Source organism: Mirounga angustirostris, unplaced genomic scaffold (assembly GCF_029215605.1).
Source record: "Mirounga angustirostris isolate CCGP_5_RB_7025 unplaced genomic scaffold, mMirAng1.0.hap1 SCAF_7, whole genome shotgun sequence".
Classification (NCBI taxonomy): Eukaryota; Metazoa; Chordata; class Mammalia; order Carnivora; family Phocidae; genus Mirounga; species Mirounga angustirostris.
This window is the reverse complement of record NW_026991715.1, coordinates 8561853-8576883: the sequence shown is the minus strand read 5'-3', so window position 1 is coordinate 8576883 and position 15031 is coordinate 8561853. Positions and strand designations below refer to the sequence as shown.

Genomic DNA, 15031 nt, shown 5'->3' with positions numbered 1-15031 from the left:
TTCCAGGTGGCACTGACCTGGCTTGGCATCCTGAAAGGAATGACTTTCTCTGTTCCAGCAGGCCTGGGGAGCATTGCTGGGGGCCCAGAGGCAGCTGCCAGAGCCCCCTGTGCACAAGCCAAGGGTGGTCATCAAAATCAGGGTAAGCGCCTTTATAAACCACATGCATTGTCCTTGGGTGGAGAAGCCGAGAGCTGGAGGATGTCACTAGCAACCTCTTCTCAGCTGCAGTGGATCCCTGATCCCCTGGGACACAGCTTCAAAGGCCCTCCCCCTTCCCCCCCGCCTGCCCAGTAGAATGCTGGCCCGAAACCAGGCTCATTTCCCACCAGTCCACTGTCACCCACTTGGGTGGGCACGTGTGCGGGGAAGACACACGTCATGTCGGTCGGTCATCTGGCAAGCCCGGCTGGCCTTCATCAGCAACCTACCCCCTCAGCGGACTGTCACCCTCTCTCCCCAGCTCTCTTTAGAGCTACTGGCTACTGTCGAAAGCTACAGATGATTGTTCTGAGCTATATTTTTACAAATTTAACCCAATGCAAAGTGAATTTGAATTTGTTTTCAGACTTATCCTTCATCCACAATTAAATCCAAGGGTATTCACGCTGTGTGATATTAAAGGACTATACTAGTGACTGGTAGGTACTGAGCAGGGATGTTTGTAAAAACAAAAGGTGGGGGTGGGGGATAGGTAGACTCTACCACCTGGGCCGTTTCTTTCCCTTCACTCATGTACGCTGTTCCTAAGCAGGTTAGCTGCCTACTGAGTGCCAGCATGCTGTGTGGACGGAGTCACTAGCTGTGGCCAGAGTCAGGGTGGCAGCGTCTTTACTGGGTGCCCCGCCTGAAATGACACATGCCTTCCTGGAGAGGGCACTGTGTCCTTCATTCCCCACCCCACCCCCCCACCCCCGTCGGCTGGAGGAGGGGAGCCCTTGGCTGGTGCTTGGGGTCAGAATGTGTGATCACAGAGACAGGAAAAAGACTCCAAGCTAGGAAATGCTATTTGGGGTACGGAGAACGGCCCTCACCTACCAGAACAGTCCTGTTCCTAAACAAGAGAAGGAGTCGGTTGGTCCAAACTGTAGGCTACACATGTCACAATTGTTTTTGACCCTCAATAGCTTTTGTACTCATCTAAAATATTCAAGTTACCCCTTTCACATTTGGGTCATTCACAGAGCTCCTCTCATTCTGGGTTCCTGCTAACTATGCACAACATCTCAGAGGATGGCATACAAAACTATTTTTCTAACTGTAGTACAGGTAATTTGGGGGTGGGGGAGGCTTGGGATATACTTAAATGTGGCAAATGACTTCCCTTCCACCTTGAGGGATGAAAGGGAAACTATGCACTTGAATTTTAATTCACCAATGGATAGCTCGTGCCAGAAAGAACACACACCAAATAGCCAAAAAAGCAAAATCGATCATTTGCTTAGTTTGGGGGCTCACTGTAGGGGGGAGTTACCTTGTCTAGAACACAGATACCTGCCACTAGAATGTGAGCTGAGTTCTTGGCAATCAGATCTCATTAGCCCTTTGAAATGTCCTGGGCAGCACAATGCCCAGGTCCACATGGTTAATGTAAGTATAATTAAGTAGTGAAATGGTATGGTATATACCTATATGCCGATAGTGTATACCTGTATGTGTGGGATTTGCTAATATAACCATTCCAATAAAAACCTATTAAAAAAGCTCCTTTGGCCACGTGGTAATCTGTATCCGTGAGGGCCCCCTTGGTTGAAGTGACAGAAACCCCAACCCAAACTGGCTTGAGCAAAAGGGGAACTTAGTGGCTCCCGAAAGCTAAAATGCCAGGGGCTATGCTCGTGTCTCTTGTGGCATGGGTTGGCCCCCAAACACGGACACCGGGTCACACATCCTAGCTATGCTTCCTCCGGGGAAGCTCCAGGATCAGCTCAGGGTGGTGGTAGCCCCATCAGCACGGGAGCTGGTCTCCTTCCCCAGGAGGTAACCCAGGCCAGAATGGGCATCTCTCTGAGCCTGACTGGCTTGGTTGGAGGCCCGTGGCTATCTCGCTGAACCAGCCACTGTGGTCACAGAGATGGTGTATGCCAGTGGCCAAGGCCAGCATGGGCTTCACTTCTGCGGCCATGGAGTGAATGTGGCTTCCCCCGAAAGACAGGAGCTGAGAGTTCTAAAGGTGTGGTTTCCTCAACAAAATTGTGATGCTGCACAGGAAGAAGTGGATGTCGGGACAAAGGCAGCAAATGCCAACATGTGTGGAAAAGAGTTAGTACCCAAAAAGGTCTGGACATTAGTACCACTTCTGCCACTTACTAGTATGAACTCGGCAAATAATTTCTTCTGTCTGGATTTCAGTTGTATTGTCTCTCATGTAAGGCTCATAAAATACCTCATAGGGTTAACACGTGGAGATTAGATTTTAAAGAATGTAAGAAGAAGGCTTAATATCATTTAGCTAGTAACAGTCTAATGTTTAGAATATATACGGGGCACCTGGCTGGCTCAGTCAGTTGGGCATCTGCCTTCAGCTCAGGTCACAATCCCGGAATCTCGGGATCAGGCCCTGCGTTGGGCTCCCTGCTCGGTGGGGAGTCGGCTTCTCCCTCTCTCTCTGTCCCTCACCCCCCCTCAAGTCTGCTTCTCTCTCTGCTCCTTACCCTGCTTATGCTCTCTCTCAAATAAATGATGAAAATCTTAAAAAAAAAAATAGAATATATAAATAACTCTTACAATTCAACAATAAAAAAGACACCCCAATCAAAAAATGGGCAAAGCATACGAATAGGCAGTTCTCCATTGAAGATATGCAAATGACCATCAAGCACGTGGAAAGATACCCAACATCATAAGTCATTAGGGAAAGGCAGATCCAAACCAAATGAGATACTGCTTCATACTCACTAAGGTGGCTATGATAAAAAAGACAGACAATAACAAATGTGGAGATACGAGAAACTGCAGCCCTCACACATCACTGGTGGGAATGTGAAATGGTGCAGCTGCTTTGGAGAACAGTTTGGTGGTTTCTCAAAAAGTTAAACACAGGGGCGCCTGGGTGGCTCAGTTGGTTAAGCATCCGACTCTTTGATCTCAGCTCAGGTCTTGATCTCAGGGTCATGAGTTCAAGCCCCGTGTTGGGCTCCACACTAGGCATGGAACATACTTTAAAAAAAAAAAGTTACGCAGCTTTACCATAGGACCCAGCAGTTCCTCTCCTAGAAATGTATCCAAGAGAACTGAAAACATGTGCCCACAAAACTGATGTTCACAGCAGCATTATTCATAATCGCCAAAAAGGGGAAACAACCTGAATGTCCAACTGATGAATGGCTAAACAAAATAGGGTGTATTTCTACAATGGAATATTACTCAGCCATAAAAAGGAATGAAGGATTTGATACCTGCTACAACATGAACCTTGAACACATTCCAGTAAGTGGAAGAAGCCAGACACAAAGGCCACATAGTGCGTATGATTTCATTTATACAAAATGTCCAGAATGGGCAAATCCAGAGGGACAGAAATAGATTAGTGGTTGACGGGTGCGGAGGCAGTTGGGGAACGGGGACTGATTGCTAATAGGTAAGAGGCTTGTTTTTGGAGTGATGGAAATGTTCTGGAATTAGTGGTAATAATTGCAACAACTGTGTGAATATTACTAATACTGAATTGTGCACTTTAAAACGATGTCTTTTATGGAACATGAATTATATCTTAGAAGAAGGGGAAAAATGAAGTAGGCTTAGCACAGCCTAAGTGCTCAATAAATGTTTGTTCTTTTCCTTCTTATAAAGCAAAGTTATCAAAAGGTGGTCTCCACGTCAGCAGCATCAACATCACCTAGGAACTTGTTAGAAATGCAAACCCTCTGAGGTGGGGCCCAGCAAAGTGTGTTTTAACAAGCCTTGCAGGTGATTCTGATACATGCTCAAGCTTGAGAAGGAGCAAAATAACCCTTTACCACCTCCCAGGGTGTTAACAAGTACTCCAGATTCCTGAGGGTAGCTGACTCCCCAGAGAGCACATTATCAGTTTCAGCTTCTAAGGTCTTAGAGAAAAATGGCCTCTGCATCTTGATTCAGTCTCACGCAAGATTTCAGAAGACTTTTGATCACTCTGGCTGTCAGCCATGAAAATTGCCTACTTTACATCTATCATCTATCATACTGGATTCTTAAAGGCCAGTGACAGAAACCCAACTGGCAACCATCTTAAGCCTCCCGGGATGATCCCAAAGTGCTCCCTTCCCTCTGCCCTCCTGCGGGGTCCTGGCAGGCTCAGGCCAGCAGTATGATCCTGCCACCCAACAGGCCCTGGACATTCTGGACTGCCCCAGATGTAGATCACAGCTCCCCCTTTCCCTCAAAAGGGTCAGTGTTTGAACTGTGAGGGGGTCAACCCCTACAGGCCAGCCCTGGGAGAGCAGGGGAGTCTGGGTGGCTCGGTTGGTTAAGCGACTGCCTTCGGCTCAGGTCATGATCCTGGAGTCCTGGGATCGAGTCCCACATCGGGCTCCCTGCTCAGCGGGGAGTCTGCTTCTCCCTCTCCCGCTCACCCCTCTTGTGCGCTCTCTCAAATAAATTAAAAAAAAAAAAAAATCTAAAGAAAAAAAAAAAGGTCAGTGTTTGAACTGCGAGGGGGTCAACCCCTACAGGCCAGCCCTGGGAGAGCAGGGACCCCCCCCATCCCCTGCCCAGGGGGCTGCTGCCCATGCCTATGCAGAAAACCCCAATGTCCCAGGGCCAGCCCTGTCCCTGAACCCTAGACCACCAAGCCCCAGTGTCCCCATCTGTCAGGTATGTGGACTGCACGGATTTCTGAGGATCCTGCCAGCTTCGGGGCTCCCGGAGGTTCTCCTAGCCTCAGGTCCATGTGTCCGAATTCTGAGAATGACGACAATCGTCTCTAGCCCTCTCCAGCCGCCCTCTGCCAAGTTAACACGCCCTGGGGTGCCCACACAATCCGCCGAAGGTGTTTTTTGCAAACGCTATTTCTTTTTTCTTTTTTTTACATTTCCTCCCTCACCCACAAAACATTTTCACAAAACGCCAGGGGCCCGGCTCTCCGCACGACCAGTTCCTCTGGCCTGGGCACTCGGCCATTCTGGCCAGAGGCCCGTGTCCCCGGGGCGGGCCCGTCGCTCCTAGATGAGTCTGCAGCGCCGGGGCCCGGGCGGGAGGGAGGTGGACGCGGCCGGGCCGGGCCGGGCGGCGGGCCAGTGACGGAGGCCGGGGCGGGCGGGGCCGGGAGCTGCGCGCGCCCCGCGGGCCCGGAGCCGGCGTGTGGTGGTCCGCGCGCCCGCCAGGGGGCGCCGCCCGCCCGGCCCGCCCGCCCCGCCCCGCCCGCTCGGCTCCGGCGCGGCGGCGACGGCGGCGGCGGCGGCGCTTCCGCCTGGCCGGCCTCGGCCCGGTGCGAGCGGCCGCACGATGTGGCTGGGCCCGGAGGAGGTGCTGGTGGCCAACGCGCTGTGGGTGACGGAGCGGGCCAACCCCTTCTTCGTGCTGCAGCGGCGCCGCGGCCACGGCAAGGGCGGCGGCCTCACGGGTGAGGGGCGCGCGGAGGCCGGGCCTGTGGACGCGGCCGCGGGCCGGGCGGGGAGGGCGCGCCGGCGGCGGGGGGCCGGGCCGGGCCCCGGGGCGCGAGGGGGAGGGCGGGGGCGGCGGCGGGGGTCGTGGAGGCGAGGAGGGGGCCGGGGGGGAGCGGGGAGGCGGGGAGGCGGGGACGCGGCCGGGGGGCGGGGGCGGGGGGCGGGGGCGCCGGGAGCGCGGGCCTAGGACCCGGGCAAGGCGAGGGCGCTGGCGTTAGGAGGCCGGTCGGTGACTTCGGCCGGCCCAGGGCGGCGCGGGGACAGCTGGCAGCGGCTCTGCCCAGACGCGGTGCCCGTGAGCTTCCCGGGGCTGAGCCCAGGCGCGAGCAGCCTCCTGGAGTGGGAGTCACAGCTGAAAGTCGGCGACACCTCCTGGTCCTCGTCCTCTGCCTCAGTTTCCCCAAGTGCCTCCGGGGACCAAGTGACACAAGCACACGTTTTCTTTTGCCTCTTCCCCCCCCCGCCCCGCCAAATTGCCCTTGTAGCGAGATCGGAGGTGCCCCGAGCTGCTGCTGGCCTCAGCCCCCATCCCTCTGGTCTCTCCTCGCCCACCTTTCCTGCTCCTTGGTGCCCTAGAGCTGCAGACGGAGGCTCTGCCTAATTACCAGTATAGGCTGTTCTGGTGAGCCAGCCAGGGTGCCCCTCTGTCCGCCTGGGCAGCACCGCTGTCGGTGAACAGGCACCCCCCGGAGTCGTGGGGTATCTGGGACTCAGGGCAGGGCCACTGGGCGTTCCCTCTGCAGCTGTGGTCCGAGGTCCCACCTGCTCCAAGCCTGTGCGGGCAGCCCGCCAAGCTGGCGCGTGCTCGGGGCTGGACCAGCGTCTGTGCTTCCGGTGGCCCATTGTGGCCGAACAAGACTGCGGGCCCAACGCTGACAGATCTTACAAGTTACCAACAGCGATTTCTGTGAAGCATCCTGATTTGAAACATTAGCAGCGAAGATAGTCCTGCCAGATGCAGCAGAAGTTTCCCACAGACGTCCTCTGTCACCCTCTTCTGGGCCACACCTCCTAATGTGGAAGACACTGTCCCTTTCCTAAGAAAACTGTGTTCCCTTCTGTGCCCCGGGCTGCCTCCCAACAGCCTCAGGAATCCCAGGAGCCAGCGCTGGACCTGCGGCCTGGACTAGCTGTTCGGCGGCGGTTAGACAGCCGCCCCTCTGGAGAGTCGGAATGATGGTCAGCCCCAGAAGCGACTGCAAGCCGGTGCAGGAAGGCGAGGCACGGTGCCCAGAACCTTCTGTTGCACCAGCATACCAGCGTGTCCAGTCTGGTCCAGCGGCTCGTTCTGTGCTCTGTGCTTCTGAAGATCATCTCAGAGGGTGGCTGGGACCCTCTGTGCTCCGCCTTCCTGTGCACAGAAGGGCCTTTCCACCTCATGCATCTCTCTGTGTCCCCCCAGGACAGAGCCCACCCACCCCCACCCCAGGAACCACTCCTTCAGCTCCCTGTTCCAGCGAGGTTTGGTGAGTCCTGCCGTGGCCTTTGCCTGGCCTTCCCTGTGCTGTCATAGGCACCATGGCCTCGTGAACCCTGTCTCCCCAAGGGAGGAACAGTTAGTGATGTGGTTTTGTTCGGGCTGGTTTTTAAAAACAGATAACAGCCTGGATCTTTCCCTGAAGAGTCTGAGTATAAGGGGCTCCTGGATGGCTCAGTCAGTTAAGGGTCTGCCTTCGGTTCAGGTCATGATCCTGGGGTCCTGGAATCGAGCCCCACATCGGGCTCCTTGCTCAGCGGGGAGTCTGCTTCTCCTTCTCCCTCTGTTGCTCCCCCTGCTTGTGCTCTCTGTCAAATAAATAAATAAAATCTTTAAAAAAAGAAGAAGAAGAAGGAAGAGTCTGAGTGTGATGAGATGGTCTGCCCGCAGAAAAGCTTTCAGGTCTCGAAACATGGATATGGCAACAGAATAAGCATTAAAATAAAGTTTCCAAGACCAGAAGAGAAACCCCAACAGGAACTATGAAAAAAAAGTTTATTCCAAACGCTGATAAAGCTTGAATATGTGCCACTTGAACTGCAATTTAGGGAGACATTTTAGAACATTTCAGTAAAACAAGTGAAAGATTACAGACTCCTAACTTGGGTGTATGTGATGGGTACCTTCTTTTGTAATCAGTAATTTTATTTGTTCAAGATTGGGGAGGGAAAAAAATAGTTTAAAATGGAATATGAAACAAAAGTGTTACAGTCGAGTTAATACAATCAGTAGAAGTTATTCTGACATCAACAGGAAAATGGTAACAGGCTATTTCCAGAGCATACCAAAAGCAGCACTTCATTAAAAAGGAAAACATAAATTCCAAATAGGAACAGTGAACAGATTATTAGGTAGCTTGATAATTCATTTAACGAAGAGGAGAGACTCAAACACAGGTAAAAGGCAGACATTTCCTCGGATTTGTCGGGGAAATGGTGTCATCAACAAAGGCTATATGTGATGAGAAGGAAAATTTGAAATGCCCTAAAATGCTTCAGAGATGGAAAAAACTGGATGAGTGTTTTCCCAAATTGGACAGTTATAAAAATTGCTGTGTCCTCTTCAGTCATGACTTCTGAAGCCACAAGGAACTTCCTTAACACTTCCGAGAAAAAAATTTGTGATTACTTGGCAGAGGAAAGACTATATTATCATCCTGTTGTTGATAACGGAAAGTGATCTTACAAAATCATTGTCTTACTTTTTTGAAAAAGTGGCAGAGTACATGACCAAAAATGTCAGGAGAAAATGTACCTAAAGAGATGGGTCTGGCAGTTAATAAAACACATTGTACTATTTGTCTGAATTTTGTCATACTTGTGGTATTGTTTTTGTTTTTAATTTGTGACGGTTGTACTTTCTCATTTTTGGGAATTTTGAAAAAATTTTTTTGAAAAAAATTAAAAATAAGTTAAAAACAGAAGACAACCTAATTTTGTATTTTTCCTAAAGAGGGCCTCCCAGAATTGTTTAAGCTTATAAACAAGGCCTTCTAAAACCTGCAGCAGCCCCTGCCTACAAGTGTTTGTGAGTCTGGGGAATGAGCAGAAGCTGCCAGGAAGTGGGAGGGGATTTTTCGATAGGCCTTTGAGGAAAAAGAAGTCATTTGGTGGACGAGGGGGATGCCAGACGTGTCTCCGTCTGGGCCGGGGCCTCGAGGACGGTGCTGCCGTTCTGGGCGGCCTCCAGGGCTCGGCTGTGAGCGTGGCTCTCCCTCACCCCCCTCTCTCTGCCCTGCCCCCAGGTCTTCTCGTGGGCACCCTGGACGTGGTGTTGGACTCCAGTGCCCGCGTGGCCCCTTACCGAATCCTGCACCAGACTCAGGACTCGCAGATCTACTGGACAGTGGCATGTGGTAGGTGCCGGGCGGGGCCTGCCCTGGACGAGGTAGGCGGGGGGGACCCCAGGAGGGAGGGGACACAGCCTGCATTCCTGGGCTGGATGTTGTCTCTGGAGAACCCGATGCTGCCTTTCCTTCAGCCCACACGGCCCAGGCCGGCATCTCACTTAGGAAGGCAGCTCAGATGTTCACGGGTGCCCTGGACACCGTGGGGATTATCTGTGGACAGTCATGGACATGTGCAGTGAAAATTTTGAGCCGCCCGACACTCAGGTTCCCAGCCAAAGAGGGACAAGGCGTCCTTCTGCCTCCTGGTGGCTGTCAAACGGTAAATGAGGGTCCTTTCTGCGGTCTACGGGCCCACACTTCGGGCATTTTTGTGGGTTTGGTTGGTGATTTTGCTGGTGCAAGTGGCCCCAAGTGGGGTGCCGAGGGGCCGGCTGTGTTCCTAAGCACAGACGCGGTGATGTGCCTCGTGGGGAGGGTACGCATGTTCACGGAGCTCCGTTCAGGCCTGAGTTCCGGCCGATGCTGGCCTTGAGTGTGGTGTTAGGGAATTAACATATATGAAATAAGGGGCCTTTAAACAGAAAGCTGCGTGAAACAGTCATGCACTGATCGATTGATGATGATGTTTACAGGAGTGTAGCCCTCCCCGTAGCTCCCCTGGGATCAGTCTTGGCCCGTTCCGTGTTCCAGGAGACGTTGTAGAACGTAACTGCCGCCAAAAATGACAGTCAGCCGTGGCCGCCCTCCCGGGAGGAGACACACACAACCCTCCCAGAGTCTGGGAGGAGGTCCCTGTCAGTGGGTACCAGCCTGGCTGAGGTCACTTGGACATATTCACGGATACACTCAGATAGCACTTCTTGCCGGCCAGGCACTTGCGCAAACCTCCCAAGAAGGTGGAACTTTGGGGTTTGTTTTTTTTCTATTTTGAAGATGAGGAAGCAGTGGCCCAGAGGGGGTTAGGAGGCCTGAGAAAGGTGATGAGAGCGTCCACAGCTGGGACCCTGGCTTTAGAAGTCCGCTTCCTCCCAGGGGTCCTGAACAGAGGTGCCCTTTCCCCTGGGTATGAATCCATAGACAGAGGCTTCTAAGTCTGGGTGTGCCCAAGGCCAAGTGGGGCACGGTAGGACCCCGGCCCTGCTGGTTCCAGAGCGTGCAGGAGAGAGGGGCTTCCGTGGGGTGGGGCGCAGGGAGGTCAGTGTGTGCCTGGGCTGGGGCGAGGCACGTGACTCTAAAATGGGCCCTCGAGATTTTCCTATCTCAGTGATGTTCTTTCTCAGGGAGCAGATGGGGAGGAGGCAGGAGTGGCAGTGAGGGGAGGGAGGAGGGTGGCCACGCTGGTGGCAGCCGGGCCTGATGCTGGGGAGGAGCTGGGGAGGAGCCCCGCCGTTGCTGGGGAACCTTAGTCCTTAGCCTCAGGCCACACGCTCCGAGCTGCTCCAGCTTCTGCCCTGACCTCTGCTGGGCACGCCCCTCCCCTTCAGCTCTGCCAAATCAGACGTGGTCATGCCCACACCTGCCCAGTGCATCCCGACTCCTTAGCCCGCCCCTGAATGCCTTTCCGGGTCAGCCCCCCTCCATTCCTGTCCTCCCCTCAGCTCACACCTGGCCTGCAGCCAGACCAGACACTCACAGGGTCCAAAGTCCCCAGCCACCCCTGTCCCGATCAATGTGCCTGGCGTCCCCCCCCACCCCCCAGCCACCCAGCCTCCCACTCTGTTGAGACCCCTCCCAGGTGTCGGCTCCTATGGAAAACCAGATTCCCCAGACCCAGACAGCCACCTTTCCTTCTGGCTCCTTGAGACTCGCCCTGTCTTTACCAGCACCTTATACACTGCAGGCTCACTGGCTGTCCCCCTAGACCGGCAGCTCCCGGAGGGCCAGGGTAGGCAGCCTGGGTTAGGATCGTGGTTTGGTGACTTCCTGGCTCTGTGACACTGGGCCACTTACTTAACCTCTCTGTGCCTCAGTTTCCTCCTGTGAAATGAAAATAATGGTACTGTCTCCACGATTCTCTAAGAAGTAAATAAGAGACTCCACAAAAAGGTCTGAAAGCAGAAATAGCGCTTCGTAATAATTAGCAATTACATTCTTTTTAGTCCCTAAACCCAACACAAAGATGGCACAGTTTGTGTTTACTTAGGGCTAAATGAAGACTGAGTTACTTCTAACTAATAATTCCTTTAAATGCACACATGTGAGTATTTGTAATCAAAGCACACACAGATCCGCACAGATAGCGTGGACAAGATTTCTTCTGCTTGAGGTTGCCAGGAGTTGCCTCACTTGCAGATTTAACTTCCAAATTCAAAAGTGGGTTCTTGGCAGAAAGGAGAGAAAGAGAGAAATCCCTTCCCCTACCAGCTAGACCTTGGTCTCTGTACACCAGGAAAAAGAGGCCACGTGAGAAGCCCAAAGAAAAATGGGGGGGAAGGTCGTTAATGGATGCTTGAAGGCGCCTGCAGGGGTCCTTTGGATTGTGTGTTACGGCTCGCTGTAAGTTGTATGGTCCTGGGTTTACTGGCCTTCACAGAGGCAGCCTCACGCTGGCCCACGGGGGAGGGGGAGGGCCCTGACTCAGAACTGATTGTCAGAGCAGTGAGCTCCTTGGGTAAGGGTAAAGAAACAGTCACCCCTCACCCAGCCCAGCTGGGCTGTGACATGTGCCAGAGCAACAAGCCGGGGACGGAGGAGGTGGTGGGAACCAACTCGGCCTGGCCAGGACGGCCACAGGACGGAGTCTCCAGCTGGTGGAAGAGTGTAGCCAGGCAGGGAAGGACGGGGTGCCTGATTCTCTGGGCAAAAATGTCTGCGGGCCACAGCCGTGTTGGTCTTATGTCTTCGCTCAGGCTCCCTCCATGGCCAGTGTGCAGGCATAGGTCACAGGGGATCAGCTGGGCCTTCTGGGCACTCTCAGTCCGTAAACTGTCCCACCCTGGGTCAGCTGGAAGGAGGCAGGCCCTTCCCCCTTCTTCTTGTGTTCATTCGTTCAGAAAGCAGTTCTTGAGGGCAAAGCCCCCACCAGGCACAAGGAAAACCCCAGAGAGGCAGGGGAAGCAGGCCAGGCAGAAGACTTCCCTTATCCCTTTGCTTCTCCTCCCGGGGTACCCTTTTCCCAGTTCCCGGGGGCGGGGGGGGGGGGGTGCGTGAGAAAACAGCCGCCCTGCCCTTGGGAGTGGTGGTGAACTGCCTTCTCTAAGTGTTTCCATTACCGCTGGACTTGCTGTGCCCTGCAGGGTCCCTCCCTGAGGAGCCCAGGGACCACCTCCAAGGCAGGGCAGACACTGGGAGCCAGCCAGAAGCTGATGGGGTCAGGCAGGGGTTCCCGGAGGAGGCAGGGTCAGGGCTGGGATGTGAGCAGGGATGGGGAGGAGGGGCCTGCAGGCAAAGGCCTGGGTGGCTGCAGCGGGCTTCAGAGAGAGGGGTGAGAGCCTCTGGCGTGCCCAGCAGGAGACCAGCCGGCTAGGGGCCTGGAGTCCTGCAGGAAGGCATCCTCCGGAGGACCGCGGTCACTTAGTTCCCTGTATATCAGAGACCACATGAAATCCTTTATCCCGAAGGAACATCGTGACAACCAGGCAAACGGGCAGATCTATAGACTGCTTCTGGAAGGACACAGAGGAAAGTAGTGGTCAGTCTCTCTTGGTGTTAGCGGAGGTGCGGGCCTTACCTTCCGCATGACCCGCTGCGGTTCTGCCAGAGTTACTTTCGGGTTCACCGGGACCATGTGTGACTGTTGTTACATTGCCTATACTCAACATCGAGAAGGAAAAGAGAAAGCAGCCTGAAGATTGCAGTCTCCTGGGTAGAGCAAATCAGGTCATCCGTGTTATTAGCCTCTGAACTTACGTTTAAGGCCTGGTGATTGTAACGATTTTCCTCTTCTTCACTCCACCAAACCCCCCTCCCCCCAGGTTCTTCCCGCAAAGAGATCACCAAGCACTGGGAATGGCTGGAAAGTAACTTACTCCAGACGCTGTCCATCTTCGACAATGAGGAGGACATCACCACCTTCGTCAAGGGCAAGATCCACGTAAGGCTCACCTTCCACTTCCAGTTCCCGTGCCCCACTGGGGCGGGCAGTGTTGGCCTGTGTCATCTCATTCACTCGGCAGACATCTCCCTTTAGCAGAGGGGGAAGGCAAGCATGCACTCTGTCCTCCTGCTCTTGAAAGGGGCGTTTGATGGAACTCATTGCCAGGCAGGACCCCGCCTCTCCAGGCCGGCGCCGGGCTCAGACCATGCAGAGCCCCGGCTTCCCGTGCCCTGCAAAGGGCCTCAGAGCGAATAGGCGGGCGCACACCGCTGACGGCCAGTCCCTTGGCTCACATAACAGGAAAATGCTGGAAGGGCTAGGCCAGCCGGAGGCACGTTTCATTTAGGAAACCCACACGACTGACAACTGCGTGTGCCCCCTGACACAGCACTTCCCTTCCCGGGCGTCGGTCATATGGCATAGGCACACGTGCAGAGTGACGCGTGGGTCCCACGATGCTCCCTGCAGCACCGTCAGCAGAAACAGGCCGAGGGTGGGAGGGGAAGCAGCCACCGTTTGTTCTGCAAAATGAGAGCCGTGCTACTTGCTAGCCTGGCATTGACCGAGCACTTCCTACTGAGTCCTGCGCCGAGCGCATCGGGCTCAGGGGACTTGCGAAGTCACACACGGTACACTTCGTGGGGTGTGTTACAGCTCTAAAAACTGGAGCCGTGTGTCAAAACCCATAGCACAGAGATGCTTCGGCTTTTCCTCTTCGGGGGCTAATTCACGCCGTAATGAGCATCTACCTGAGCGCATGTGCATGTGTGTCGTCTTCTTTCTGTCCGGTGATTTTGCCTTAGATTAGGTTGCTCAGAGGGCCCTTACTGGGTCCAAGTCTAGCCGTTCAGGGCTGCTTTGGGCAGGCCCCCGTGACTTCGTTACTCCAGAACTTTCTAGACACAGGCAGACGGCGCTGAGAGTTCCTTGGCTCCTCCCCGTGGGCTTTGAGGCTCTGAGCAGGACCTGATTGCCTTTCTGGCTCCACGAGAAAAGGCAAGGAGAGCAGAGGCAAGTGTCTCCACTGTCCCAGTGAGCAAGCTGGGCAATAATAATAATAATGATGAAGCAACGTTGTTGAATGCTTCCTACCCGCCAGACCCAAACAAAGCAAGCAACAAAACAGAACAAAAACTTCACGATGCATGGGTTAGAGAAGAAATGCGCATTAGAAAATATTTAGAACAGAATGATCATCAGAATGCTCCTACGTATCCGAATTTGTGGGCAGTAGCGAAAGCAGTACACAGCAGGAAATTCGAAGGCTTAAATCTTGAGGAGAGGACGTTAATGAGCCAAGCGTCGAGTTCAGTAAGTTAGCCTGTCTGAGCCCAGAAATGAGGAATTCAGAAGGAAATAGTCAAGGGACTCTTGTTAGAGAACAATGCAGAAAGGCAGCGGGTCCAGGGAACGACCTAAGATACAAACAAACCTGTGGCAAAAGGGACCCAGGACCAAAGCAGGAGGCCTCAGATGAGCAGGGTTGGGAAGGAACTGGGAGGAGCACCTATAAAAAAGCAGAGTTTTAGAAACGAGAGAGAGATGCCATGAACAGCTTTGAACGAGTAAACTGAAGAGTTTAGACAGCGCGGACACTTTCTCCCACTAGCATGCGTTCGCTTCCATTGCTGCTGCAACAAGTTCCCATAAACTTCATGGCCTCACACAGGCCCGTTATCTGGGAGTTCTGGAAGTCAGCAGTCCACAGTGGGTCTCGCAGGCTGAACGCCAGGTGTGGGCAGGCCGTGCTCCTTCCGGAGGCCCGTTTCCTCGCCAGTTCCGGCTTTTAGGGGCCGCTGGTCTTCCTCAGTTCTGGGCCCCTTCCTTCACCTGCAATGCTGGCAATGTGGCGTCTCCAGATCACGCCCTCTCTCTCCCCACTCGTGTCCTCTCATTCCCTTCATGGCTCTGACCCTCTTGTCTCCTCTTCACAAGGCCCCTTGTGGTGACATATTGGGCTCACCTGAATAATCCAGGACCCTCTCCCTGGGTCAGAATCCGTACTTTATCACATCCGCAGAGTCCCTTTGTGCCACATAAGGTAATCTATGCCCAAGCTCTGGGGTTTGGGATGTGGACATCTT

The 15031-nt window shown here is 53.9% G+C and overlaps 1 protein-coding gene and 1 long non-coding RNA gene across 7 annotated transcripts in view; one reads left to right on the top strand and one right to left on the bottom strand.

Moving 5' to 3' along the window:
- LOC135365328 (uncharacterized) overlaps positions 1-6323 on the bottom strand; it is a 35930-nt gene extending 29607 nt beyond the window's left edge. Inside the window, exon 1 of the long non-coding RNA XR_010412947.1 lies at positions 6191-6323. This is a non-coding gene — a long non-coding RNA (uncharacterized LOC135365328). The remainder of the gene's footprint in view (positions 1-6190) is intronic.
- TBC1D9B (TBC1 domain family member 9B) overlaps positions 5334-15031 on the top strand; it is a 44732-nt gene continuing 35034 nt past the window's right edge. For 4 of the 6 annotated variants that reach the window (XM_045890590.3, XM_045890581.3, XM_064595763.1 and 1 more), the window contains exons 1-3: positions 5335-5542; positions 8807-8917; positions 12826-12944. In XM_045890590.3, the coding sequence (XP_045746546.1) occupies positions 5425-5542; positions 8807-8917; positions 12826-12944 (348 nt within the window). In that variant the 5' untranslated portion in view covers positions 5335-5424. Of the gene's footprint in view, positions 5543-8806; positions 8918-9042; positions 9231-12825; positions 12945-15031 lie in introns of those variants that run through there. The other 2 variants (XM_064595765.1, XM_064595764.1) reach the window with 2 other exon arrangements.